The 22496-nt window shown below is 32.1% G+C and overlaps 2 protein-coding genes across 3 annotated transcripts; both read left to right on the top strand.

The window, feature by feature from the left end:
- The first annotated feature begins 4025 nt into the window (after positions 1-4025).
- LOC134712848 (netrin receptor UNC5B-b-like) lies at positions 4026-13779 on the top strand. The gene is made up of 5 exons (XM_063574811.1): positions 4026-4140; positions 6781-7947; positions 10291-10434; positions 10985-11146; positions 12560-13779. The coding sequence occupies exons 1-5, from the start codon at positions 4132-4134 to the stop codon at positions 12851-12853; spliced, it is 1776 nt and encodes a 591-aa protein (XP_063430881.1). The 5' UTR covers positions 4026-4131; the 3' UTR covers positions 12854-13779.
- Positions 13780-14563: 784 nt separating this feature from the next.
- LOC134712849 (UNC5C-like protein) lies at positions 14564-21595 on the top strand. 2 transcript variants are annotated; one of them, XM_063574814.1, is made up of 5 exons: positions 14564-14686; positions 16913-18067; positions 19161-19304; positions 20332-20490; positions 21048-21595. In XM_063574814.1, exons 1-5 carry the CDS (start codon positions 14678-14680, stop codon positions 21339-21341), a joined length of 1761 nt encoding a protein of 586 aa, XP_063430884.1. In that variant the 5' UTR covers positions 14564-14677; the 3' UTR covers positions 21342-21595. The 2 variants fall into 2 exon arrangements, with proteins under 2 accessions (XP_063430884.1, XP_063430885.1); XM_063574815.1 differs by lacking the exon at positions 14564-14686 and adding an exon at positions 14748-14803.
- The last annotated feature ends 901 nt before the right edge of the window (positions 21596-22496 follow it).

Raw genomic sequence — 22496 nt, 5'->3', positions numbered from 1 at the left:
GAGGGAGGTATATTGGGTTTAAAGCTGAAGACAGAAAGTGTAAGCTATGTAAGAACGCAGTTGAAGACGAACTACATTTTCTTTTAAAATGTCCTGTTCTAAAAGATACTCGATCTCAACATCTATCTAATCTAAATTCTAAATTCAAAAATTTTTCAAGATTATCTGATGAAATGAAATTTGTTTGGATTCTTTCATTTGAAGATTTGTTTGTTACTTCCAACTTATCTAATTTGTTGCACTCTCTTTTTGAAGAACGAAAGAAAATTATAGAAAATATTGTTGTTTGAAAGAAAAATAAATAGAAGAAAAATATAAATAGATATATATAACATATATATAATATACTTTTTCACTCTTTTGGTCTTTTGGAAAATGTTGTTTGTGCTGTTTTTAGTAATTCATTCATTTGATTGTATAGCTCAAATTTTGGGCACCTTGGTTGGTTAATAAAATTATCTTATCTTATCTTACAGTTTATTTCGCGGTATAGCCGTCGCCGAATTGCAGATTATATTGAAATGTTTATGACAGTAGTATGGTTAAAAACCTGCTTCGTGACCCCCTCCCCAAAGTGATTTATCTTTTTCATATTTATTTGTTTCGTTATAAAAAAAAATTACAATTTCATTAAATTTTCATATTGTACTTTTATTTTCAAATTTACAGGAGCATCACCTCCTCCAAAATATATATGCATAAGAAGATAATTATGAATGTTTGTTAAAGTTTTTTATGTTTGTAAATATTGTAATTTGTATGTGGTATATGTTTTTGTTACAATCCAATATTTGGATGTTACACCAATAAATAATAACGATTTGATTTGATTCGTCAGATTATACTATGAATTTGCGCAGGTGTAACCAGGATATTTAGAAATTGAAGGGTGTCATTGTCGTCGGGATCACCCAACTTGTGTTAGTAGTCGGAAGATTTGGCTGCAATAGGTCTGGTACCATTTCGGATATAATTGAATCAGATGTATTTTTTTCAAATTTGGAGAGTTCAAGAGTTAACTATCATACGAAGAAGGTTTGATAGATGTCAACAAGTCCTTTGATTACAAATGAATCTTTCGGAAGAAAGCTAAATAAAAGTGTATAAAAATGTTCTTTGAATCATTCTAAAGAAGATTTCTTTTTTAATGGATCGTTGTGAAGTCATTGGTCATCATTTATACAAGTTGTCTGTAGATATGCGGTTGTGAAATATTTTTCCTGGTGTATGAAATTGTGTAAAGTCACTTAAAAACAAAAGTGTCAGCCTTTAAACGTATCAATTATTCAAAGTGGATACAAAAATTCAAATAGATTTAACGTTCGTTTTGCTATAGAACTACCAAGATATTTAAAAAAAAAATAAAAAAAATCCAGAGATTTTTTACCATCACCTTTTAATTTGATTAATTATATAGAAAACAACACTGATGAAAAATAGTACTAAATTAAATTCATGTAATTAAAATACTGTTGTTTTCTTGGGGAGAACATCGTATTTTTAAAAAGATGAAAATATTGAATCAACATCAAATTAGCTTATACAAATAGGGAGATCAACGTAATACTGTATTTGCCAATGCGAATACTAGCAACTAAAAAACGTTCAATTGAAGAGGATTTAAACAATCGAAGGCAACGGTACGACTTTCAACAATAAGAAAAATAAATACCGTATAGTCGGCTATACAGGCTTCGACATAAAAATTATGAAAAGATTGAATTAAGAAAAACTAACGGCCTAATGTATGTACCAACAAATTTAGTTGGTTTATAGTATCTGTCTATTTTTTGTCTCCGTTATTTGTTTTCTGAATCATGCCATTGATATTCTGGTTTGAATTGATAAACATTTTTGTCATTTCAGGTCCTTACGACTATACAGTACGGGTTTTGCGCATTGTTGAAAACCATTCGCTGATCTATAGTTGCTTACATCCAAATACCTTTATATTAAATCAACACTTTAAACGAATGGACGGACTCTTGGTACACTTGATTGTATATTGTAAGGAATAGCGCGATATATCCATGTAGTGAAAACAATCCTAATATTTAAGTTAAACAATTAATAATTGTGACACCCTTCAAGTGCCGGATAATTGTTCTTGAAACCATATATAGTTTATTAACCAAAAAATAACTTAACCAGAAGTGCAAACGTAATTAATTCATTCCTGAGTAGGTTATTGACGATCGTGTAAAGTGGATAAATTGTCTTTCTCTATATCATTTTGACTGGCAGTTAATCTTCTTTTACAGAATTTTTCTTTCCATATGCTATATATGCAATATGAACACGAGTTAAAGTTAGCATTATTGGTTGCTTCTTCGTATAGCTCCGCATTCTGAATAATATATATCAATGTAATTATTTGTAATCTTTCCAACCTGAAATTTACCTTTTGGATATTTTTTTCAGTTCGACGGTTTTTAAGATTATTCCATGCAAATAAAGCATGACGGGATGTTATATGTCGTTGTTTTAGATCATTGATGTATTAAAATAAGCCATTTTACCTCAATAAAATAAAACTTTATTGTTTTAAAATATCTAGTTTCAATTTGGATGGCAGTCTACTTAATCAGTGCTACATTTCAGGTATTGATGGACAACCATTATGTCCGCCAGTCTTACATTTTTCGACATACACGGGTAAAAATCGTTCTAGCTTCATCTGAAACGCAAAAAATCAACCATCAAGATGAAACGGTCTATTTGTTCTGTGTGCAATGCTATACAAATGACATTCCCATAATAAGACTACTCTCCACAAGACAACAAGCGCCACAGAAATTAACAAACGTTACTGTACGGCCGTCAACAATGAGTAAAACCCAAACAACATTGTCAGCTACAACAGGCCTAAAAAAAAAGGGAAACGATTATAAAAACGAGAAAACTAACAGTCTGCTTTATGTACAAAATAATGAACGAAAAGCATCTAACGACAACCACTGGATTACAAGCATCCTGACTTGGGACAGACACTGATATAAAGAATGTGGCGGGGTTAAACATGTTAACGGGATCCAAACCCTCCCCCTAACCTATGTCAGTGGGGTAACAATACAACATAAGAACAAACTATAAAAATCAGTTGAAAAGGCTTATTTCATCAGATTGATACAAAGTAGAACGACACCAAACCAACAAAGAACAGAGTGGACGTGGCAGGATACTTATACATTAATTACATGCCCACAAGATAAAGACACAGAGTAATGGTTTAGTTCACAAAGCCAATAACTAACAAAAACATGCATCTAAGACTATAATACATCTTTCTTTTAAACATACCGAGACAAAAAATGTACATGATGTTATCTGTTCAGTGTTGTTCTGTAGAGTATGCTACACATGTGAGTACAGACTGACGTAGTGCATATAACTATAATTTGGACTCGCTTGATGTTTATATTAAATTATGTATAAAGCAGATAATGCTTATGGAACTGTTTGTAACTTATGGTTCCTCAAATTTAATAAATAAATAGATACATAAAACATGAATAAATCATCGGATTGCACTTTGTAAGGACCTCACAAGTAGTACATAACTTGACCTGCAAATCATTTCCTGATACTCATTTATCTATTTACTATTTGAAATGATAATGTATAAATCTGGGAGAAATCCACTGCGCCTTAATTGTACCCTTTTGTGCCACAAGTCATTTGCGCAAGTAAAATCTTAGCGTCACTAGTTTAAAAGTTCCTACTAGTATCACTTCCGGTAAATATTTAGTATTCTATTCCGGCAATTCATAGAAAAAATCTTGTTCTAATCGCACATGATATATGAGGGGGAAACGTGAATCTAATACTTACTTATGTATTTTTAAAACATGAAATATAGCTGTACAAATAAAAGTAAAAAACCCAAAGAAACCCAAGATTTTTAAAACAGAAATTAAAGGAATATAAATGAAATTCAACCAGAATCTTCAGTGAACCGAAGAATCATTATTGTCGAAATTTGATGATACACTTCCTGCCTAAAGTTCAGGAAAAAAGATGTAATTTATATGATAGGAAGTATTGCTTTGTGATTGGTAATGATATCCGGAGTATGTTGGTTAAAAACACAAATGAGGAGAGATGAATATCACATCTAATTAATAATACGCCATGACTAATGTAAGTACGATTTTAAAAAGATTAGATTTCTTTCCTAATGCAAATATATTTTTTGTTTCAGAATCGAAATATTTTTTTTTATATTTTACACAAAACAAAATACTATTACTTTTAAAACAGTAAAAGAAGAAGACGTGCTTAGACAAGAGCCAGATATGGATAATTGAAACAAGAATTTATGATACTAGACAAGAATAAGATAATTTCAGTAGATTCCTCCTATAAATGGGTTTTCAAAAGTTTCTTCTCCTTTCTTTTAGAAGTTTTCCTGATTTTAGATATAGTTGAAGTGATAACTAATATGTCAATCGTTATCAAAGCTTTAAGGTACCAGGATTACAGTTAAATATGCCAGACGCGCGTTTCGTCTACATGAGACTCATCAGTGACGCTCAGATCAAAACAGTTAAAAAGCCAAACAAATACAAAGTTGAAGAGCATTGAGGACCCAAAATTCCAGAAAGATGTGCCAAATACGGCTTAGGTAATCAAGCTTTATGTTGTTTTGTCTCTATAAATGAGGCAAAGATAAATTGAAACGTTATTTGGATATTCTGAACTTCTCTTGCGTCTTTTGGGCTTTTTAAAAAAATAAATCTTTCAATTATAGATTTATGACGTTTAAAAAATCGTTATAATCTTATATACATTGCATCAGCTTCTTGGAATATCATAATTGAATCAGATGTAGTGGGTGCATTTATATTTCCCAGGTCGTAAAATATACCTACTAAATCATTTTTGATATTTTTTATCAGCAGTGTACATATTTTCAACTATTTCGCATATAAATCACCGCCACTGTTTACATAGTTTTTCTCAAGGACTTGATAAAAACTCTTTAAAGATATGGCGATATGGCGATTACTTCTGTATATTGGTCCATGTTTGCACTGACTGACTTACGTTTTAAAGTCTGACACTTTTTGATGTCCATCATTTTTACGTTGTTTTTTTTTATGTCCCCCATTTTTACGGAGTTATTTTTTATGTCCCCCATTTCTTCGGGGTTCTTTTTGTTATTGTGTTTTTGTTGTTGCATATTGTTTCTGTCTCGTTGAACATATTTAGAATGAGTCTTATTTTATATTTGTTTTATATATTTTCCCTTTGTTGTTTCACAAATAAATTTGATTGTAAGTCATGCTGTATTTTAAACATAAATAGTATTTGTGATTTTTTTAACGTGTTTGCTTCTATTAAATTGGTTAGATCAAACAGATAATTATATTGTCAACAAATAAATCTTTTCTAACATATACTTAAACAATTTTAAGATATATTTCTTCACATTGATTTTAATTCGTAACTAGCTTGTTTAACTTATAGATCCAGATAAACCAAAATAGTTTCAGATAAAACACATAGTTATCTCGAGCCAAAATATTTCTTTTATTACGAACAAGGAAAATATTTCAATTGGTATACTTGTTATACATCATTATCTCCATAAAATTATATCTCTCATTCATTAGCTATTCAGGTAAAAAATAAATTATTGCCCTACTTCCTGAGTAGCTAAAAAAATCTTTTAAATAATTTTGTTCCTCCATAACTTGGTTTTCCACACTTGTAATAATACTCTTTTGAAATTCCCCTAAAGTTGTTCATGTAATTGTGCTAAACACTGTAAAGGATCTATTATAAAGCCTACGCAAAATATAATCATTGGACTATTGTATTTCTTGCCATCAGTCCAACCTTAGCAATTTCCTCAATAGGGCATACTGTCCTCGCCGGTTTATCGGTAAGCCCAATAGTACGGAATGCCGCCGGTTTGGCAGGATGTCCGATGGTATTGAATCTCGCCGGTTCATCGTCAGTTCGATAAAAATTGAGGTCTTTTGAATCTGATTTTAATTAAAAGGTGTTGGTCCGATAACTTATGCATAGGGCATCTCACGGGGCTATGCATACATTTTTTCTAATAATTAGACTTGATAGAAAAGCTCCTAAATGAATATGTTTGTATCACAATAGCCCGATTTCAGTATATTGTGTTTCTACATTAATGAATTATTATACAGATGATTTAATTTTGTTGAACTTAATCATCTGTCAGGAGTGTGGCATCGGTGTCTTATATCTATCTTTTACTTCTCAATTAATACTTGTTAACTACCTTCAATGGGGAAGGTTATAAACGAACTCAATAATGAACTAAAAGGGAACTAAAATTGATATTTGCTGCGTTTCTACTAAGCAGAAAGAGAACATACTGGTCAACTAAGAATCCACTTAGTCTTCATGCTAGCGGACTGGTACCGTGCAAACTAGCACTCTCCATCGTAATTCCCTTCGCCTATATCTGTGGAGTCACGATTATGTTGGTTTCCTCTGAAATATTCAGTATAAAAATAAAATTGAGAATGGAAATGAAGAATATGTCAAAAAGGCAATATGCCTTCGGAGTTTTGTCAAACTCGCCAAAGACAGAACGGGTACCATATTGCATTACGTTTTAAATCGGAGTGTCTTTATGTTTTATCATGCATAAGTCTCTCTTGACACAATATACTTGGACATCTTCTATGCTATCTAAACAGTGATGGCCTGTAGGGTATAATCATGAAAGCTCATTAATACATCATATAAACATAACCATATGTTCAGCTCATACTTGATTCATTCACTTTTCAGTCAATTCTTTTGATAGCTACGTTGATCATTGCAGTAACTGGACTAACACTTTCTGTAGGAGTAGTGGTATTTTTAATATATAGATATGTGTGTACAAAGAGTAAGAAATATAAGTCTGAATCAACTGATGGTGAGTTAAGTCAAATTGAAACCAATAATAGAACAGATGAACGAATCACACAAAATGACCATGACATTCCTCTACGAAGGAAAGACAATGATAGTGCTATTGACATGCAGGATATTTCTTCTAGATGTTCCAATCAATATGATGAAAATGATCACGTGGCACAACACTTTCGATGTGGTGTGCGCTCTATTGGTCCACAATTCACAATCAGTATTAATAGGAAGAAGGCGAATACAAGCACATCAAGCGATGAAACGGCAAATGTGTACGGTCATGGTCAGCCTGATTCGCAAGTTGTTGCAATTGCTCAAAGTTATTACAAAGAAAAAACAAATTCCACAGACATCGTAGGTATTGATGACATGGATATCATTAATCATAAACAGAAGAGAAAGTACATGCTAGAAAGACAGAATGCTATTGATAGGCCTACTTCATTACTGTTTATAAACCCTCAAACATCGTGTGATGATAATAACCTACCCCAGGAAGGGGCTTTTGTTCATAGATTGGTAACTAAAGGAGGTGGCGAATTAACTGTTTTAGGTGTGAGATTAGAGATACCTAATGGAGCACTAGAGGAAGACACACAAGTTACTTTGGGTATCACATGGGACTCTTCTCTTTATCCACAACTGACAAAATCCTGCACAATGTTAAGTCCTGTTGTTGTTTGTCAGCCATCAATTCGGTTTCTCAAACCGGTGAAATTATCTTTTCCTCACAGTGCAGTCAGTCACGACAAAGACTGGAAACTGTTAGTCTATTACAGAGAAAATGATATTCATGAAACAAATACGGAATGGAAGAAATTAGATTCCGATGAAACGTGTAGTACGGAGATTACACCAAATCAAGTAGTGCTGTATCTGAACCATTTCACATTATATACTCTCATTGGAGAAAGTTTGGAAGGAAGGACAGCCGTAAAAGCAGTTAAACTTTTAGCCTTTACCACTCCATTCCAGATCAGTAGAATGTTTACAGTTAGAATATATTGCATAAATAATTATGAAGACGATTCGGCTGAAATGAAGGTAAGTCAAATATCGTCAAATACGAAGTCAGCAAACTTGATGATATAACTATGTTTGAAAAGTATTTAATTCACCCAAAAATAACTCTAAAATGTATACTAAAATGTTAATCATGATATTTAACAATGCGTACCCATCGTCTAACCACAAGAGGGCTGGGATAGCGACTTTCATCCCCTCCACCTCAAGGATAAACTTGGAGTATATTAGTTGCTGTATTTTTGTCATTTGACCAGTCACTGTGGTTGATAGTTGTCTCATTGGCAATAATACAACACCCCTTACAGCAAAATGAATTGAGTGTGTAGGTAAAGGTTTTTGGCTAGTTTGCTTGTAAGCTGAACCATGAAATTATTATAAAGTTAACTATACTTCAAATCTTTCGGAGTAGTCTAGTCCTACAGATAGATTGGTTATCTGTTTGACAAGGATACTCTTAAAGGAGGACAATATACCAACATAATAATGATTTCACGGTTCCGCAAACTAACTAACCGAAGATGTAACCCTTACCTACACACTAAATGCATAATTCTTTAATTTATACTACATAATGTCCAAATTAAAGTTGGGAATCAGAGATTAAAGACGATAATTTTGTCAATATAAAGATGTCTATTTCTATATTTCTAATCTGCTTCCTTAGAACACCTCAATTATTCGCTTAGGATCAATTTTATTCATTAAAAACAAATTCAAAAAACAAAATTTAAGTCTCTAAACTATAGCAACTTAAACAAAATATAAATATTAAATGCCTTTTTTGGTGTCTCTGGTTTTGTGGATTTAGTATGAAATTCTACGAAAAATGCTTCCACATACACATACTGACTTGTTCTTGTGTAAAAAAAAAATTATAAGGAAATTATTTTACAATATTGTACATGTTGTAGAACAATTGTTTTCAAAAACTACTAGTATAATACATCACATGTCAAATAATGACAATTACTGTTATGCTTATCTTAAATATGCATATGTTGAAGGGACTAATTGTATAATTGTAGGTTATTTTTGGCATAAAATATATCAAACTGAGCCAAAAACAGGAAACACACTAAACTAAACTTCAAAGACCTTCGCTTATAGTATACATATGATACTGTTAATCACTGGTATATACACATTCCCTTTATACCGTACAAATGGTACTTTTAGCACTGGAACTATTATAACGTCCTTTTGTTTATACCGGTGTGTTTATGTCAATCGTATAAGTCCTGCCCCCCCCTCCCCCCCCCCCCCAGTCCTGTAATAAGTTCTTATAATCAAGGATCCTTTTATTAAGTTAAATCACATAAATATTGAACTCCGAGGAAAATTAAATAAGGAAAGTCCCTAGTCAAATATCAAAATCACTTGAAAAGCTCAAACACATCAAACGAATCAATATACATGTACTTACAATTTAGATAATGACACATCATATTAGATAACATGTTAAAAAGTATGATATTTTACCAAATATGTACTTTCTATATAAAGAAATAGTATCTCCTAGACAACGAAAGTAAACATTACAAAATATAGAAACGTGGGAGAAGAACGGTGTTCCGGTTAACCGACTTGAAGGAGTATACACTGCTGATTTTTAAACGCGGGTAGATGACCTTGAATTAGGATTTTCTATTTATACTTCCTTGTGTAGTACTTTTACATGCACACTATAAACGTATTTTTGTCCTTATTTGGGCAATACGTCAATGGTCAAAACGTTATCTTCTAGTTTTTTCTGTTGCTTCCCTAACCAATGTTATGTTACGAACCTTGTATTTCAAAAACAAATAAAACAGAAATCCAAGTGTATCCGATGAATAGGGTTTGGTTTACATAAAAATACGTATTTCAGTGTGCTGAAGGCCATACTTTGGCCTATAATGGTTTACTTTTTCAAATTGGGACTGAGATGGAGAGTTGGCAAACAATACCACATCTTCTTATATCTATAAAATCATATTGTATTATCAACCCACATTCCTTTATCATCTAGCATATGCATTACAGTTTTTGTTGCTGAATAAAATAAAGAAGATGTGGTATGCTTGTCAATGAGACAACTATCCACAAGAGACAAAATGACACAGAAAATGACAACTATAGGTCAATGTACGGCCTTCAACAACGAGCAAAGCCCATACCGCATAGTCAGCTATAAAAGGCGGCCACGAAATGACAAAAGTAAAACAATTCAAACGATAAAACTAACGGCTTAATTTATATACAGAAAATTAACGAAAAACAAATATGTAACACATCAACAAGCGACAACCCCTAAATTGCAGGCTCCTGACTTGGGACTTAAAGTTATTTTATATATACACATGTATACTTAACTGTTTTCAGAATATCATAAAGTCATCGAAGGAACTAAATGAAAAGCAAGCAGATGTACCTCAGCCATTATTTATTCAAGACAATGGTGAAGATATTTCAGTCAGTCTATCAAAGCTGTCTAATGGATGGGAAAACGACGGTAATATGTGTCAGGTATGGTAAACATTGGCATGAATAAATCTTTCTCAAAGCAATACATCAACTAAACTCCAACATAGTGCACCTATAGCTAGTGTTCAGAGATGATTTGCAAGTACAGTATTTGAATATATTGACATGCTAATCTACCTATCTGGTGTGACAATAATATTTATGCATCCCTCAAATAAATGATATAAAAGTTTGAATCTGCATGCGAACCTTTAGGTATAATGATTTCCGTTTTGATTTGATAGATTTGCATTGTCGTGCATAAAGTGATCACAGAAAGGATTTACGGGTAAAAAAAATACAATAAAGTATCTAAAATTTACCTCAGAGTTGTTCATAATAAGTATTGGAAAAAAGAAATCAAAGAAAAAAATCACAAACATTTCACCTCCCCAAATCCATATACCACTTTGAACTGCAACTGTAACGTGCGCTCACAAATATACACTAATATTTAACTTGTATATTGTTGATGGTTGATTTTAAAAAGTGTATGGAACTCTTTACCACCTGCATGTTAATTTCTGATAGATTTTCTAATTGTATATTGTAGATGATTGATTTTAAAAGTGTGTGGAACTCTCTTTCACCTTCATGTAAATTTCTGATACATCCGTCTGGACATTCGGAACGGAAAATTGTTTGTGAATTTACATACAGTCAGAAGCCATCCGAAAAAGAAAGAACTTTAAAAGTTTCCGATGAATATAGAGAGGTAACTGTTTTATAATAATGTCATGTTACAAAATGAATAATAACTAAAATACCGAACTACAAGTAAATTTAAACCCGATAGTCCTATAACAAATGGCAAAATCTAAAGCTGAAACACATACGAATAAATAACAAATGTCATATTCCAGGCTGGCTTGGTACAAGCAATTTAATTTTGTCAAGTTGGTGGTTTAACCTGGGTTAAAGCTAGACATTCAACTGGTATCTACTCTAGTGATTTCTCTTATACATAAGTTAACAAAAGGAGACAACAAACCTTTTTTTAATACAGCTAAAATGATGGAAAGTTCTTAAAAATAAAAGTTAAAGAAGGAATCACATAAACGATTATCCAGTTTCCAAGGATTTCGTTGTTGGTTTTTTTAAAAGGAGAATATACAAAGGGGCTACACAAATCGTATTAAAGAAAGACATAAATACCATGACCAAAAGAAGAAACAAAACTACGAAAAACGAAAAACGAAAAACAAAACCGGAAGGAACCACACGAACGCTACAAAAACGGGGGTGATATATTACATACAATGATGTCATAAAGATGAAAGAAGGACGAATACAACTACAATGAAACATATACGAAATATGAAGCACAAGCCTAAATTTATTTTCAAAATATCCGTAGCCCATGGCAATCAATGTGTTCTATGCAAAATCATACATTTTCTTGTGTAAAATGTAAAATCACAAAAAAATACTGAATTCCGAGGAAAATTCAAAACGGAAAACCCCTAATTAAATGGAAAAATCAAACAAATTGATACCAAATGTCATATTCCTGACATAGTACAGGCATATCCTTCTGTAGACAATGTCGAATTGGACCGCGTTTTATAGCTAGCTAAACCTCTCACTATGACAGTAGTCTCAAATTCCATTACATTGTCAACGATACGTGAACAAAATAAACAGACATGATAGGTGAAAATGAAAAAAAAGGGTACAGCAGTCAACATTGTGATATATATGTAAATTCCACACATAAAGGATTGAAAGATTTAAGAACTGGGATCTAGTCCTCAACCTGGCAGGCATATGGTTAGATTTACATTAGCTCTGACCTAGAATCGCGTGTTTGACGTACATCAGTTTATCAGAATGTAAAAGTCACACAGTTAAAGATATAAAATAATTTTGTTGTTCAAAGTATGCACAAAATATGGTGTACAGTTCTATTAGGCATATCCCCTGCAGAAGTTTCTCTTGGCCCTTTTCCGTTTGTCTCTAAGCTAACTGTGAATTTATTAAAAAAAAAAAACACAAAAAAAAACAAAGAGCCTCGTCATTATGTATCAAAGAAACAAAAAACGGGCATATAGACAAAGCATTAGCAAATATGAAAGACGAGAATACAAAATTATCATACATTCAGGTGTAATTGATTATTTGCTTTCAGATATCACCCTTAGCATTGAAAAAACATCCAGGGACACAAAGAAAAGTTATGAAGGATTTAATTCTTAAATTAGATATAAAAGGAGAAAGAGACTATAGACTTTTAGCAGAGAAAATTGGATACTCGTATGAACAAATCAGATGGTTAGAACAGCAAAGTTGTCCCAAAAGTCCAACAGAGATTATTCTTGAAAAATGGATTGGTGACGGACGTGGACTCCAAGAGTTGAAGCCTCATCTTCATCAAATGGGACGATTAGACGCTGTTTCCGCCATAGAAGACAAAAACACATGAGTGGAAAAATATGTCATGCTAATTGTTCAACGTCTCAAAAGATTTGTTTTTATGTTTTTCTAGTTATACTATATAAATATCTTTTTTATACATGGACAACTCTTATGTACAGATATTTGTAAGGAACTTAAACAGGAGACAAATGGAATTCTTCTATAATTCTGAATATGTTTTATCAACTTGTGTAAATAAAATGACTTTATAGCTTACATCACTTCATACCACAGTTTTGAAGCGGAAGGTATGAAGTATGACTAAGCCACTTTTTTGTCCCTAATATTGCAAAATTACTGAAATTCTTCAAATCCTGATAACCAAAATGCACAGCATAAGAGATACATTTGATTGTCCAACGTGTACTCAATGGTTCATACGAACAATAAACTAAGAAGTGGATAATACGCCTAGTCATGGCCAGTGTGCTGTGGTCATGATGCATTTGGAAGATTCTTTGTTACATTAATGATTAAAAGGGAAAATAATAATTTATTTTAAAGTAAGGGATGTATTTTTATTGTTAAGATATCTTATTGTCTTGTCTTTGGATGTTTGCAGTGAGATACAATTTTTCTTCGTTATTTTCCTGAGACGACTGTCTACCAGAAACAAAATGATGTATATTTCTGCAACTGTAGGACAAAAAACGACCTTAAATAAGAAGCAATATCGATAATTGTCTTTCCCGAGTAATTTTAATCATGCCCTTGACTCTTATATGTCTGTTGTGAAATACTTGTTTCTTGTCAATTGTCCTCCTGCCCTGCAATCTTGTCTATATGTAATGCAATACTTTTTCCTGTTAATGTCCTGATGTCCTGTACTCGTGACTGCCTTTGTTAAGATACTGTTCCTTAGTAGTTGTCCTCCTGACTTGGATTTTTAACTCTCTGCTGTGACAAAATTGTTCCTGGAAAATTATCTTAATACCCTGGACTGTCTATGTTTAGATACTTATTCCTTGTTAATTGTCCTCTAGCTTTGAAACTTGGATCCCTGCGTTCAGATGCTGTTTTTTTTTGTCTGGGTAAAGACATTTGCCCTGCTACCTTAGACTCATTGTTGTCTTGCTCCTGTGTAAGTGTCCTCTTGTCCTGTCCTGTCCTGAAAGATTGGCTGTCTGTGTTATGGGTTGTTGTTCTCTTGCCTTGTCCTGTAATACTGTTTTTCTGTTCTTAGATACTTGTTCTTGTATTATTGTCCTCTTGGATAGACTTTTCCTGTCTGCGCGAAGATTTTTGTTCTTGTGTTATTGGTATCTTGTCATTGTTCTTGAAACTCTGAGCAAAGATTTGTTTTCCTTGATAACTCTCCTTAAGCCCTGGACTATTGCCTTCTTAAACGTTGCTGTTGATTAATGTAATATTAACGTTAACAATATCCGTTGATTCACATTTAATGAATTACCAACAAAATAGTGTTAGACATATTGAACTGCCTTTTTTGTGGATTCAAATGCTTTTATGTTTGGTCTTTTAAGCTGCTCTCATAGATACAATGAAACATGATGCTCTACTGATCATATTTGATCTTGCTTTTCAAATGCATGACTGCCTTAATAAACTGTAGTTAAAACTATTTCGTATCTTACCTATATACACTGTGTAATTACCTTCACCGATACTCAATAACAGGTGTATTGATATTAATTTTTACTTTTAACTAGTATATCTTTTAAATTTCCGATTCATTGCATTTAAATAAATTGTATCAATCAAGTTTAACTTCCTCCTACATACAACGAATAAAAGGAACGAATTAATAGCAATCCCACAAATGTTTACAATAATACATTCATCTGGAGTACTTTAAAAGATTTGAGGGCAAATGGCGACTGTAAGTAGTTATATGTATAATATGTATCATGTATATGTAAAACTTATTATTCTACAAATCTTAACACTTTAACATTCATCCGGAGTACTTTAAAAGATCCGAGAGAAAATGGCAACTGTAAGTAGTTATATGTATAACTTATTAAGTGAAAATGATTAACGTGAGATGAATCTGATTTATGTTTTAAGTCTGTCATAGGTCAGATGTCTAATTTGGATCTTCTGATATCAAAAGAGCTTATTATATTCTGGATTTGACCCTTTTTTATAAGAAAATTATCAATCTCTTCGATGAAGACACATGTACATTTATTTATAGTATCTCTTTTCGGTCAAATTGATGCGATTCTGATTTGGTTTTTTTTTTGTCCCATGTTTGTCTTATTATACCAGATTTGATAGTATCACATGCGTACTTATGTCGAGCCCCGCATCCGTTGCTTTCAATTAGTGCAATTAATAATTGGGACATGCTTGATTCAAAGCGCTCTCTGTTTTTTTAGCGATACTATGTTTGATCATTGGTATTTAATCATTTATATAATTATATTTATGGTAGACAAACTTAGGTGATTATCCAACATAAAAAGAAACAATGTACCTGTTGGACTTTTGCATTGCAAATTTCATTTTATGATCTTAAAAAAACTATATGTTGCTGATACTAAATTTTCCGTTGATATAACATAATTATATGGTCTTATTGTGTATCAACCAATCTGTTACATTGCAAGTAGTGAAACACATAAAAATAGACGTTTTATGGTCTAAATTATAACACGATGACGTAAAGATATTTTCTACTCATATTTTTTTTTGTGGGGGGTGGGGTATTGTTTAAACCTAGTTCACAACTTTGGTGTTTACAGCTAAAAACGAAGTCGATGAACCTATAAATAAAGGTAACAATAATATACCGCTGTTCAAAACTCATAAGAGATACAAAAATCCGGTTAACAGACTAAAATCGAGGGAAACATATCAACTAAAAAAGAAAAACATCGAAACAAAAGAAACATCGAAACAAAAGAAACATCAGAAACAACAGACACTACAGAAATTACAGAAAAACCGAAACGAATATACAGCATATATACAAACCATTAGACAACAGCAGCACATTTTAAGAAAAAAGGTGGGTTAAACCTGGTTTTGTTGTTAGTCAAACATTGCGCTTTATGTCCGTGTTAAATATACATTGTACCGATAAAATGACAACATTAAATGACTGGAATGCAGTACAACTAAATGCAGGAAGATTCATGACAGAAAACTCAATAAATAAATAATATAAAAGTTGATTTCGACTTGTTAACCACATAATAATATATATAACAATTGTACATCATAGAAAAAAAATTTGTTGTATCAAGAACATATAATTTGTTTAGAAAAAACATTATTTTTTCGATGTTCAGATACAGTTCATAGTGCCAAAAATATGTGCCAAATTGTTGCATAGCCCATTTACTGTAACTTTTCCTTAACTCAAACGGAAGTAAAAATATCAAACACATATTGATAACATTAATAAGTCCAAATGTGTAATCTCTGGTTAACGATATAATCAGATCCCATGTGATATCTCATTTCTACTGTTCATATTTTTGATGTGTCTCATGAGTAAAATAAATCTGGATATGATCGGTGCATTCCATTTATGCTTTTGTTTACTTTATTTGGTTATATCATTTAAAACTGACTTGTGTTCACGAAATACAATTCCTTATTTTGAGATCCGCTTTTCATATAGCCTATATTGTTTCAATAATCTAGAGCTTCAGGGAAACTTAACAGGAATGGTATCTCTGTCAGATAAAAAGAAAAAACAATATTTTAGCAGTCAAAGAGGTCTACAGAAATTCAAGAAAATGACTTGATTTGTCAGAGTCTATCTTGTTATTGGGAACATCAGACGAAGCTAAATAAGCTGCTAAATTCAATACAAATCAAATGGTTAATAAGAAATTTCTAATCCTTTGTATATTCATGTACATATGTCTAATTCGTCACAATGGATACATTAATTGTACATTATGAAAGTTATTAAATTAAAGAAAAACATTGTATCGGATAACCAGTTCATTAAAACTGATTATTGTCGTTCCCAATCGTTTTAAATTAAAATTCTGGAGCAATTTATGTGCTAGGGGTGTACAACTGTAAATGTAATCTGTATACTGTCAGCATGAAAGAATGTAAAATATTCTTTCTTATTTCTTGATAGGGAGATGCTGGTCTAATTATTGCTGTACTTGTTCTGCTACTAGTAATAGGCCTTGGTTTATTCGGAGCATTCCTTTGTTGGAAACTCCGCGAACAACATTCAAGCATAAACAATTTGCAGGACCAGCTGGAAAAGTTAAAAGAATATGATAATCATAGAATAACCGAATTAGAAAAACAAATCAAATATTTAAAAGCAAGCATTCAAGCTGACAAAGGCGAATCGTCAGAAATAGTTGATGAAACAGTTACTTTCAGACAAAAGAAAGTTAGCAATGACGACATACATGTGGATGTCGATGATATTCTACCGAACAATCCACAACACCAGGACCGTTTAATCAAACCATCAATGGTCATTAAAATTGGAAAAGATATCACTAATGCCCACGGAAATGTACAACTGGATTCTCAAGTTGTTGCAATTGCCCAGAATAATTACAAACATAAAACAAAGTCAAAAAATCTAATTGGAATTGATGAAATGGACTTTGCCTTCAAAGAGGGAGACAAATCTTTCATGTCCGAGACAACAAGGCGACAAACAATTTATAATGGGAGGCCAACCTCTGTACTGATAAACGAGTCTTCGTTTCACGAGGAAAAGGGAAATTCTGAGAAAGGTATTTTTGTGCATAAAACTTTAGGTAAATCAGGAGGCGTTCTTCAGGTTTTGGGAATACAACTAGTGATTCCAAGTGATGCTTTAACAGAAGATACACAACTTACTGTCGGAGTAACTTGGGATGCATCTATTTATCCATCACTTACTAAACAAAGCTCTTTATTGAGCCCAGTAGTCGTTTGCCAACCTGCAGTTAAGTTCCTTAAGCCTGTAATTTTATCATTCCCTCATTGTGCTGTTCATGAAAAGGAAAACTGGATACTCAAAGTATTGAACAGAGAAAATGATTTGCATTGTGAGAATGGTGAATGGAGAGACCTTAATGAAGTGGATGCTGGAGACATTGATATAAACAACAATAAAGTAGTATTAAAGTTGAGACATTTCACGCTATATGCAGTTGTTGGAGAAAGCTTGGAAGGGAAAACAGCAGCAAAGGCAGTGAAACTTTTAGCCTTTACTTCTCCTTTACAAAGAGATAAAATGTTCACTGTTCGAATCTATTGTATCAATAACTATGATGAAATTAAGGTGAGTGATTGTACATGATAACATGAATGTGCTCGCAAAATTTTATAATTAATCTTTTAAATTTTGTCCACTAGCGTAAATTTGATAAAGATAGTTCTAAAAAAGAACACATATCATATTTTTAACACTGATTGAGACCGTAGAAATAATAGCAATGTAAAACTTCAATAGCGAGACGTCGGATATTTTTTTAATACATGGACTACCAAGTTAGTATTTATAAACATGATAAGGGGAGGGCCGACTTCAACGTTAATCTCTCACAACGACGAAGACTTAATTTTGTTCTTCATGCTAAGCAAATTTTCATGATTTCAGAATTTCAGCTAAACAAATATTAAGACATCTTCAATATTTTTCGAGATACACAGTTTATATTAAAAAAATCACACAATTTCTATGTAATCCGGGGACGAAAGTAAGGTTGAAGTATTATCAAGTGGAATATCTGAATCTTTCGTCAAAGAGCTCCATTGTATTTTGTTCAACGGCTTAGTTTAGACATATTTTATTTCCTCAAAGTAAAATGGATTGGACACAAGCAAACCATACAATATTAATATGAGCATGCATTAATACAAAATATACATTACTTGAAAAAGATGAAACAGTAATTACGTAAATATTTGGTAATGATGATGATGATGACGACGATGATGAGGATGATGATGATGGCGAGGATGTAACGCAAATAGACATTTTCTACATAACAAGAAATCTCTCAGACCTTTTAATAAATTCGAATACATGTATAAATATATTGACGTTTTGTTCATACAAGAGGGTCGGATTACCAGTTAGATGCTAGTGTCTTAACATTCATTATATGGTCACCAGGAAGCCATCTTAAATTTGTTCATCAAAATTTTTCTCTGGTGTGTATATAAAAACAGTCAGAAAGGAAATGGTGTGCAGTTTCAATGTTGCATCCACAAAAACAAGGTGGGTCAGCAATTATATTGACTCTAAAAACTAATAGGGGATATTTCATTTTCATATTTGCATCAGATTTTTTTCTCTCTCTTAAATATTACAAAACCGCGTCATATAATTTGTAGTGACGTTTTTATTTTTTCCATGAAATTTGTTTTAGGAAATTAAAAAGGAGGCAATGAAGCTTAATGAGAAACAGGCTGATATTCTACAGCCATTGTTTATTCGTGATAATGGTGAAGATGTGACTGTAAGCTTAATAAATGTTTCAAAAGGATGGAAAACTGATGGTGGAAAATCTCAGGTACACAACTCAAACAATTTAAGTATAAGAATTGGTTTACTAAATACAATAATGAATTTCAGGTATTCTATGTACACAAGACGTGTCTTATTATAAATTAAAAAAATCAAAAATCAGTGCTGATGTTAAGTTTTTATACATCTGTGTCATAAATAGAGCCAACAGTAATATACAAATCGATTGAGAGAACTCAAATCCGGATAACAAACTAAAACCGAGGGAAACACATCAACATTAACAATAACAAAAACATTCATGAATTTCGCGTTTCTCTTTAAATGTCATCAATTATCTAAACAAAAAACAAACACATAACACTAAGTTGTTGAATACAGTTATTATCAAATAATGCATTTAAATTCATATTAAAGGAAATCTTGAACCAAAACGACATTTGATTTTTATATGAATACGCTTTAACAAAATTAATTACCCATCTCATGTTTGTATTCTATATTCTATAAGAATTTGTACAATAAATATGCAATAATGATATAAAAGTGTTCAGGGTCCCTCCCACGTTATAGTTTAATTCGTTAGATTAAAAGAAATGTATACAAATATTTATACCTCAATCGCACTCCTAACAGAAATATGTAACAAGCTTCTGATGTACAAAGCGTTTTAATAATTTGTGTGCTGTGTAGATACACTTAGTAAAAGTGTTCACCGTTCAATTTATGAATAATAAATTATTGTAATAAATAAAAAGGTATATACCTGAAATGAAACTGGGAAAACAAACAACAAAATAAGATAAATTGATTCAGGTGATTCAAACCTCAAGACATATGGCCAAATTCATTGTCACCTTATCAAATCTGAGTGAAGTTCTGCCATCAACACCATTCAAAAACACAAGGATTCATTACTATGAATAAAACTTGCGGAGTGTTTCTTCATTGAAGGAAACGCTGATTAAACAAAACTATATCTGCTTAATGTTTTAAAGTTCGACTGTGGTAAGTGCATACCCTATCATAAATGATGGTTATGTGCTACATACTACTTTATTTTATTTTCCTAGAATATTGACTTTGAATGCATATGGCACTGTTTATCACCATCCTGTAAGTTTCTTTTTCATCCTGAGACAACTGTTAACAAAATAGTCTGTGATTTCAACTACAACCAACATACATCAACAAAGGTGCGAAGTCTGAAAGTTGCTCAAGAACAAATACAGGTAATGCACCTTTTTTAAAACAAGGCCGCTAGAAATAGAAATTTATTATATGATAAGGTTGTTGATTATATCATAATTATTATAGGGTTATTGCACGAATATTGGGGAATATTGTCCCGAGGAGAATTTTATATTGAACGAGCTTGCAAGTGCAATATATGTTCGTCGAGGGACAATATTCCCCAATATTCATGCAATAACCCTTTTATTGTATAGCAATATACTATTTGAAAGTAAAAATTAGTTTAAACTAAGATTTTGTCGTTGATGACGTCCTGAATTTTAAAGATTTATTGCACGCTAACTTTTGGTTACTTTCTGCTATACAATAAATAAAATTACTGAAGATGTGATTGAACCAGTCTTTCTACGAAATTCTTTATAGATAAGAAAAACACTTTTACTAGTACGTGACATGAGGAACTTTTGAATTTTTGAATGATTATGTATACTCAGATCTCGTTTAATGGTCTTGAATAATAAAAAAAGGATGAATAACTTAAACTGGAGAATAAAAATAAATATATTATAAAAAAGTATCAACATCTTTTTTTCAGTTTTTACCTCTTGCCTTGAAGGAAGACGTAGGCCCAGAGCATAAACTGCTTCAAAAAATGATTTTGAAATTAGATCCGAAATCAGACAATGATTACAGAATACTGGCTGAGAAAATTGGTTACACATATGAACAAATAAAATGGCTAGAAACACAAGACAGTCCTACAGAAATATTGCTAGACAAATGGATCAGTGGTGGGAAACTTGTTTCAGATTTGAAAGGTCATTTGTCGGACATTGGACGACTTGATGTTCTGTCAGAGATTGAGGAATATGAAAGCAGTATTGCCTAAATAATAATCATTTCGTGAGATAATATTGGTTATATCGCATAAGAAATCATCACGTTGGATATGATTCAACTTCTTTTCCTGTATATCAAATCATCATATCATATATCATTATTTGATACCCTACTAAATTAAAGTACAATCATTTGGTAATGTTATACCTCAAATATATCAGGTCTATGAATATTATTAGTTACACAGTGTGCAATTGTCCGAATACGAGAAATTATCGGGTCAATAAACTTCATATCAGGTGAGGCGTTTTACTTTATAAACTCAAAACCAGGATTGACATTTTTATATTTGCGTCAAACGCGTGCTTCGTCTACAAAAAACTCATCATTGACGTTGGAATAAAAAACGTTTAAAGGCTAAAAAAAAGTTCGAAGTTGAAGAGCAATGAGGACCAAATATATCTAAAAATGTTGCCAAACTGGAACATAACAAGCATTCTTATATATTTACAGCTGGATGATAGAAGGTCTTAAAAATATACCGATAAAATCGATTGAAATGCAGCAACGATTAATACTTTTCAAACTTAAAAGCAACTGTGCAAATTCAAATAGTCCTTATTCAAATTGAAACATGTGAAATGTGAAATGTAATATTAATGCGATTACGTCGAAAAAAACGCAATTCAAAACTTGGTGACTATGTTGAACGCATCTATCCCATCGAACTAGTGATTAAGGATACTACATATACAGTTAAGTCGGCCTCATATCTTGACTTACATCTTGAAATTGACAATGAGGTCGGTTGAAAACAAAACTTTACGACAAAAGAGATGATTTCAGCTTTCCAATTTCTAAGTAGCAATATTCCAGAAGCACCTGCATACGGGGTATATATCTCCCAATTGATACGATATTCTCGTGCTTGAATTTCTTATCATGATTTTCTTGAGAGAGGGTTGCTGCTCACGAGGAAGCTATTAAACCAAGAGTTCCAAATGTGAAATTGAAATCATCCCTTGATAAATTTTACGGACGCCGTCAAGAGTTGGTTGACCGTTATGGAATAACCGTTTCACAAATGATGTCGGATATGTTCCTTACGTCGTAACTACAATCCCCTTCCCTTTCATGAATGAGACCTGCCGAATTAGACTATTTACCGGATTTGTTATCACATATATAAGCAACACGACGGTTG

Source organism: Mytilus trossulus, chromosome 3, assembly GCF_036588685.1.
Source record: "Mytilus trossulus isolate FHL-02 chromosome 3, PNRI_Mtr1.1.1.hap1, whole genome shotgun sequence".
Taxonomy (NCBI): domain Eukaryota; kingdom Metazoa; phylum Mollusca; class Bivalvia; order Mytilida; family Mytilidae; genus Mytilus; species Mytilus trossulus.
Note: the sequence above shows the minus strand (reverse complement) of the source record. Positions and strands in the feature narration are given on the sequence as shown.